This window comes from Alligator sinensis, unplaced genomic scaffold (genome assembly GCF_000455745.1).
Source record: "Alligator sinensis unplaced genomic scaffold, ASM45574v1 scaffold781_1, whole genome shotgun sequence".
Lineage (NCBI taxonomy): Eukaryota > Metazoa > Chordata > Crocodylia > Alligatoridae > Alligator > Alligator sinensis.
This window is the reverse complement of record NW_005841845.1, coordinates 5984806-5992501: the sequence shown is the minus strand read 5'-3', so window position 1 is coordinate 5992501 and position 7696 is coordinate 5984806. Positions and strand designations below refer to the sequence as shown.

General features: G+C 48.4%; 1 protein-coding gene across 4 annotated transcripts in view; it reads left to right on the top strand.

Annotated features, from left to right (window-relative positions):
- The first annotated feature begins 101 nt into the window (after positions 1–101).
- Positions 102–7696, top strand: part of CFAP57 (cilia and flagella associated protein 57) — an 88501-nt gene continuing 80906 nt past the window's right edge. For 3 of the 4 annotated variants that reach the window (XR_003094632.1, XM_025206958.1, XM_025206967.1), the window contains exons 1-4: positions 102–603; positions 2571–2857; positions 3051–3258; positions 6135–6287. Coding sequence is in view for 3 of the 4 variants with exons in the window: in XM_025206958.1 (XP_025062743.1) it covers positions 307–603; positions 2571–2857; positions 3051–3258; positions 6135–6287 (945 nt within the window). In the remaining variant the exon portion in view is untranslated. The remainder of the gene's footprint in view (positions 604–2570; positions 2858–3050; positions 3259–6134; positions 6288–7696) is intronic. The other variant, XM_025206962.1, reaches the window with a different exon arrangement.

The window sequence follows — 7696 nt, the reverse complement described above, 5'->3', positions numbered from 1 at the left end:
CGGGTTCCCACGGGGGGGCGGGGCCTTGCGCTGCAGGACGTGTGTGTTCGAGAAGGGTCGTGAACCCGGGACGTCTGGCTGACAGGGGGGTGGGGGGGCAGTGGAAACGCCTCGGAGGCTGGTGGCAGAGGATCTCGGTCACAAGAGACCTCGTCTTTTCTTTTTACAATTCTCTGCCCCCCGACCTGTTTCGGGGTTTTAATTACTTCCGCACTCCTGACCTACTAGGTGTGCCTTGTGACCCAGCTGGGTTAACAGTCGCTCTCGTTCCCTTTCTGCTTTCTAGGGTCTGAAAAAAGTCAGGGGATGTTGGCATTGGCCATAAGTCCAAACCGGCGCTACCTGGCCATCTCTGAGATGGTACAAGAGAAGCCTACTATCACTATCTATGAATTGTCATCTGTCCCATGCAAAAAGCGGAAAGTATTGAATTCATTTGATTTCCCTGTTGAGCAATTTCTCAGCCTGGCATTTTCTCCTGATTCTAAGTATCTAGTTGCTCAGACAGGACCCCCTGAATCCAACCTTGCCTACTGGATGTGGGAGAAGCAGAGACTGATGGCAATTGTCAGAGCTGACACCCAGAACAACCCTGTGTACCAGGTAAGGTGGCAGGGGAGGCCTAGGCGGAGACAAATCACTCTGAGACAACACCTGTTGCAATCAAGCATGATCTTGTAACGGAAACTCCCTTTCTAAGACATGGGAGGAGAGCAACAATATTTTCCAGAAAAGGATGCATACTAAGATAATTTCCCTGCGGAAATTGAAGTGAGGCAGCATTTTCTCTCCTGAAAGAAATGCTAACATTAAAAAAAATAAGAAAAGCATTAACATTTATTTGAAAGGCAAAGATATTTGGGTGGGGTTTTTTTATTGGCCCAAGTACATGGTTGAGAGAGTTTTTTTTTTTTTTTTTAGACAGGCTTCCTCATCACTTTGTTTCAAAGCTTGTCTAAAATGCATGAGCATTTACACACACACACACACACACACACACACACACACACACACACACAGGAGAGAGAGACTTGCTGCTTTAAAATTGCTGATTTTGCAAATCTGAAAACAATTATGAGCAAAATTGATTAGGAAAAAATATAAGCATTAAAAAAGGGATAAGTGGGAAACTGACTTCTTCCACTGCAGATTCATTCATACACCTAGTGTATTATATCACATTTTGGGCACTATACTTCAAGAAAGATGTGAATAAATAGGGAAGAGTCCAGAGGAGAGTAACAAAAATGATTAGAGGTATAGAAAACATGATTTACAAGACCAGTTTGGAAGAACAGGAATTATTTATTTCTGGAAAGGGAAAACAGGAGATTTGATAGCAATCTTCACAAAGGGTTGTTGTAGAAAGGATGATGATCAGTTGCTCTCTAGGACCACTGGGGACAAAATTCCAATATAATAAAAGGCTCTGTCTCTCTGTCCATAATGTGTTTAGCCAACTGTGCATGCGCCGCCAAGAGGGCAAGCAGCGATTGGCTGCATGGCCTGGGCTGTGTAGGCCTGTTTGCACTGCTGCTGCCGAAGTCTGGCAGTAGGGAACAGCTTCCCCCCAACCTCCCTGCCTGTGGGTGAAGGAGGGGATCACAGCGGTGCCCAGCCCCCGCTGCCCAGTCTGGATGCCCCCCAGAACAGCCAGCAGGGAGGAGGCGACAGTGGGGAGGCAGGGTGCTGCAGGCCAGGCAGACCCGGAGCGGCAGGGGGAGGAAATAGGGGTGGGGTAGGACCCCAAGTGGGAGGGGGGAGCGGGGTCAGACCTGAGGGGCAGGAGCAGGGCTGGACTGAAGCAGTGGCGGGGGGGGAGCGAGGGCAGATATGAAGCAGTGGGCAGAATGCGGGGAGTGGGGTCAGACCCGAAGCAGCGGCAGGGGATGGGATTGGTGGGGGGGTGGGGGGTGGTGAAGCAGGGTCGCACCCAAAGCAGCAGGAGGAGAGGGGTGAAGCGGGGTTAGACCCAAAGCAACGGAGGGAGCAAGGTCTGACCTGATGCAGCAGGGGGTGTGGAGGAGTGGACCCAAAGCGTGGGGGGAGCAGGGTCAGACCCGAAATGGTGGTGGGGAGTGGGGTCAGACTGAAGGGGGGGCGGTTGGTCCTGAAGGGGAAGGGGGGGTGCAGGGCTGCCCACAGTGGGCAAGCTCCTTCACCCACAGTGGACAAGCTTGGATGGAGTGCCGCTACCTAATGCCCCATGCTGCTGCTGCTCTGCCTCATTCAGGTAGCCGGGTGGGCCTCGGCTCCCCCACCCTCTGGCTGGTCCTCGGCGCATCTTCAGAATCATGGCGGTGCTCCCCCACGCTTGGAGCACCCTGTTTGGCTGTTTCTGTCAGCCAGTCAGAGCACAAAAAAAGCCTTACGGACAGACAGGCAGACAGACAGACTTAGGTTTTTATAATATGAGAATTGCCCTAAAGTCTCTGACATTTTTTTGTCATTCTTGATTTTTATAAGATGATAAAGTTTTTAGGATAGAGATCATGCATTTTGGCTTGTTTGTAAAGTATTGGTATAAGCATAGTTACTGAAAAGTAATTCCTCTCCCTCCTGCTTTCCAGGTGAGCTTCAATCCCCAAGATAACACTCAGATTTGTATCACTGGGAATGGCATTTTTAAACTTTTCAGATATATAGAAGGAGCCTTGAAACAGACTAACTTTCAAAGGGGAGAGCCACAAAACTACTTGTCCCATGCCTGGCTCTCTGAGGAAAGGGTTATAGTTGGCAGTGATATGGGCAAACTCTTTCTTTTTGAATCTGGAGATCTGCGCTGGGAGACAAATATCGAGTGTAAAAAATCTCCCAGTGAAATCGAAAAGGATGAGCTGCCCAAAGACTCTGAGAGGTATGTTTTTGTGATAATTACTGACAGGGTCCAGCCCATGAGTAAAGATCTTTTGCAGCAGGAAGTGATCTATATAGATGTTAACTGGAAAAACCTTTAGCATCAGTGCTTGCGTTCACTGCCCTGCTGGTAATTATGTGCTTCTCTGGTTGCTGCTGAACTATAATTTTCTTTCTTTCTTTTTTTTTCCTAGTCTCCTTGAATTTGTTACTGGCAGTTCCCCAGATCTTGCCAATGAAATGGTCCTTGAAGGTGATGTCCCACAGCAGGTTTCACTGCCTCGCATCTCTGCCATTGCAGTTTATTCCAAAGGCTTTGCGTGCTCAGCTGGGTCAGGAGTTGTTCTGCTGTTTGAGAAGACTGAAGATAAAGAAGGTTATAGGGAGATCCGAGAAATACGGGTAGGTAAGAAACTGTGATTGTACTAGTAGGGTCTTTTCCAAGTGATTGGGAGGTTACAGGTCTTAAACAGGCCACAGCTGTTCCATCTGTAAGCTCCTTTGTTTCACATGTGTTCCACATAAAAGCTCAGCAGGTCTTCCAGGCACTCTACAAATGTCACCTAATCATAGTTCTGTTGAAAGCCTGGCCAGCATTTACATAGGGGGAAGTGACTAGTCCAAAGTGGCATGCAGTGTCAGTGATGGCCATTCTCTTTCAAGGTAACTTCTCTATGTTTCCCTTTGTGCAACTGGCACCCACGGCACTGCTGAAATTCAGACACCTTTTAAGAAATCTGTCTTGGCTCAATGTCTAGTTGGCAGCTGTATCAAGTGGAGTGCCCCAGGGGTCAGTCCTAGGGCTGGTTTTGCTCCATGTCTTCATCAACAACCTGGAAGATGGAATAGAGTGTACCCTCAGCAAGTTTGCAGATGACACCAAGCTGGGGGGAGTAGTAGATACGCTGAAGGGTAGGGCTAGGTTTCAGAGTGACCTAGACAAATTGGAGGATTGGGCCAAAAGAAATCTCATGAGGTTCAACAAGGACAAATGCAAAGTCCTGCACTTTGGACAGAACAGTCGCAGGCACCAGTACAGGCTGGGGACTGACTGGCTGGGCAGCAGCTCTGCAGAAAAGGACCTGGGGGTTACAGCGGACAATAAACTGAATATGACCCAGCAGTGTGCCCTTGTTGCCAAGAAGGCTAACGTCATCCTGGGTTGCATTGGTAGATATGTTGCCAGCAGGGCCCGGGAAGTGATTATTCCCTTCTATTCAGCAGTGGTGAGGCCATATCTGGGGTACTGTGTTCATTTTTGGGCACCCCACTACAAAAAGGATGTGGACAAATTGAAGAGAGTCCAGTGGAGGGCAACAAAAATGGTGAGGAGGTTGAGCGACATGACTTATGAAGAAAGACTGAGGGAACTGGGCTTATTTAAGTTAGAGAAGAGAGGACTGAGGGGGGATTTAATAGGAGCCTTCAACTACCTGAAGGGGGATTTGAAAGAGGATAGAGCTGGATTGTTTTCAGTGGTGTCAGATGATAGAACAAAGAGCAATAGTATAAAGTTACAGCAAGGGAGGTTTAGGTTAGATATTAGGAAGAATTTTCTCACTAGGAGGGTAGTAAAGCACTGGAACAGGCTACCCAGAGAGGTGGTGGAAGCTCCATCCTTGGAGGTTTTTAAAACGAGGCTAGACAAAGCCTTGGCTGGGATGATGTAGTTGGGGCTGGTCCTGCTTTGAGCAGGGGGTTGGACTAGATGTGACCTCCCAAGGTCTCTTCCAACCCTAACTTTCTGTGAGTCTATGGTTGGAACTGCATGGATTCCTACAGTTGAGGATAAGAGGAAGGTGCACAGTCCCCAGATACTTCAATTTCTTCCTTTCAATAGCTAGTGAACATCTTTGTTTTGTTGTTGTTTTTTTCCACCAGAGTTCTTAAATTATAATTACATTTGTGTACACTTCCTAGACCCTGTCTAGTTAGTCTATACAAGTACAAATCCACCCTGCCGGCTGCTTGAATACAAAAGATAGAGAAGAGGGGAAAAGTGGGGAGGGGGGAAGTGGAGGCAGTGCTGAGAGGCAGGCAAGTAATAATCCCATAGGAGTGGGGCAAACAAGCTAATCCAGGTAACAGGATAGGAATCCATAGTCCTTGTTTAGACCATGTTTAACACAATCTAGTCTGTGGATGATTTCTTATAGATTCATAGATGCTACTGTTGGCAGGGACCTCAACAGATCATCGATTCTGACCCCCTGCCTAGGCATGAAAGAGTGCTAGGGTCAGATGACCCCAGCCAGATGCCTATCCAGCCTTCTCTTAAAGACCCCCCCAAGGTAGGGGAGAGCACCACCTCCGTTGGAGCCCATTCCAAATTTTGGCCACCTTTACCATGAATAAGTTTTTCCTGATATCTAGCCTAAGTCTCCTCTCTGTCAGTTTGTGACCATTGTTCCTTGTTGCCCCAGGAGGCACCCTGGTGAACAGAGCATCTCTGATCCCTTGCTGTGTCCCCCTAATGAATTTGTAGGCGGCCACAAGATCACCTCTCAGCCTTCTGTTGCGGAGGCTGAAGAGGTCCAGGTCCCTCAGTCTCTCCTCCTAGGGCTTGTTCTGTAAGCCCCTGACCATACGAGTGGCCCTCCTCTGGACCCTCTCAAGTCTGTCAACATCCGTCTTGAAGTACAGCACCCAAAACTGGGTTCCACAATTTCACATTCAAGTTGACTTTTAAAGTTGCATTGTTTTATAACAGCTACTCTGAGGTATGCAATGAAATATCCAGGAAGGTAAAAGTGTTCTGTTGTAGGCTTTTGTGTGTTTTTAGACTTGAGGTCAGATCCATGTCATCTTATTCTTTAACATAGGGGTCATCCAGCCTATCCAATTTAGTCAGCAGGGGCACTGGGAGCAGATGATGGCATATATGACATTTGTAGAGGAGCAGGTGAAGAAACCTTGCATGTTGTTATCCATGTTACTGGTTCAATGATGATATGGTCTGTGCTGATGAGCAGGTGCATCTTACGTCTGGGTCTGCTACAATGTCTTGTGGCTCAGTGAGAATACGAGTTATGTAACCTTTTATTTGAGAGATGCTGGTTGAGTTTGGGGGGATCTCCATAAGCTGTATTGAAAATGTTTGCTTGTAATTAGAGCCAAATAAAGGTCATTTTGTTCATATTGCTTTCTTCGCCTACTGTCCAAGCACTGCTGTTAGTACCTAAGCATATCTCTGCCAAAGCACTATAACGCAGGAACTGTGTGTACGTTATCATGCCTATTGGATTTGGAAACATCTAATTGGTTGGTTTGCCCTCTAGATTCCTCAAGATCAGCAGAGCAGTGACCCAAATCAGTCAGACAAGCAGGATATTAAATGCATGTGCTTCAGTCCCTCAGAAGAAATACTGCTTATTAGCACAAGTAAAAATCAGCTTTACACCTTTACCCTGTCCTCAACTGAGATAATGAAGGTGAGTTCCACCTGATTACCATTGCCCATGCACTGTAACCAGTGATGGAGGGATAAGCAAGGGCCGGGGGACCACATTCTATTCCATCCTGCTTGAGTCCCTGAAAAACAGTTACCCTAATTACCTGAATTCAAGCTGACTTCAAATTTAAGACAACTCCCAATAATTAGATTTTATACGTAGAAAATATTCCATTTGTTTTATATTCACCCCCTCTAATACTGCTGTGGAGTATGTAAGAGCAGGGGTCAGAGACCAGACTTCCATCCTTTGCCTCCATGTGCCTGCCCCTGTGCTCCATATTTCCCCTGTCACTTGCCCCCTGCAGTGCCTTCCCCCCCTCACCACTGTCTGCCAGTCCCTTTCCATGCTGTGCCTATGTCTGTCTCCCTACCACCTGCTCCCCACTGCCTAGACCTTGTCTTCCCCCCGCACCCCTCCCCGTTACTACCTCCTGGGCAGCTTTGGCTCCCAGTCCAGTGCAAACAACGGCAGTGGCCCCAGCCCAACCTGGCCAGGCAGAAGCATTGGTGGCAGCTCTGAGCCTGGTTGGGGTCAGTCAGGGAGGGTGGGCAGGCTGTATGTTCTCCACATGCCCCCACCAAGCCACACACTGTGGTCTACCCTATGAGCCCCTTCCCCTGCCTCAAGAGCCACCCTGGTCTGGGCCAGCAGTGGCTCAGCTCCATCTTTGGTTCTGAGCCTGGGGTTGAAGCCAGAGCTGAGTTGCCACCTGTGGTGGGCCAGTACTTGAACTTAAAAGAGGGTGCTTTTTTACCATATTCACCAGGGTGGGGGGACCCCTCATCTTGGAGGTTTCTTCAAGTCAACATGGTAATGTGTTTACTTTTGTAATGTGCCTTCACCAAGAGCAAGTTATGCCCGACCAACCTGATTTCCTTCTGTGATAAGGTGACGGGGCTCTGTGGGGGGCAGGGGGAGAGCAGTGGATATGATTTATCTTGAGTAGCAAGCCTTTTGATACTCTGTCTCATGACTTTCTCATCAATAAGGCAAGGAATTATAGACCAGATAAAAGTACTGTAGGGTGGATACATAAGTGGTTGAATCATCATCACCCCAGACTACAAAGGTGGGTGGATGGTAATAGGATGGGCTTCAGTGTGGATATGTGCAGGGTGCTGCACCTGGGGAGAAGGAATCCACAGCATACATACAAGCTGGGGAGCTCCCCCCTTGTGAGCAGAGAGGCGGAAAGGGATCTTGGAGTCATTATTGACTCCAAGATGAACCTGAGCTGCCAATGCCAGACCGCAGCCAGCAAAGCCAACCGCACCTTGTCGCGCATCCAAAGATGCATCTCAAGCCGGTCCAGAGAGGGGATACTCCCCCTCTATATGACATTGGTCAGACCGCAATTGGAGTACTGCGGCCATCACCGGGGGCCG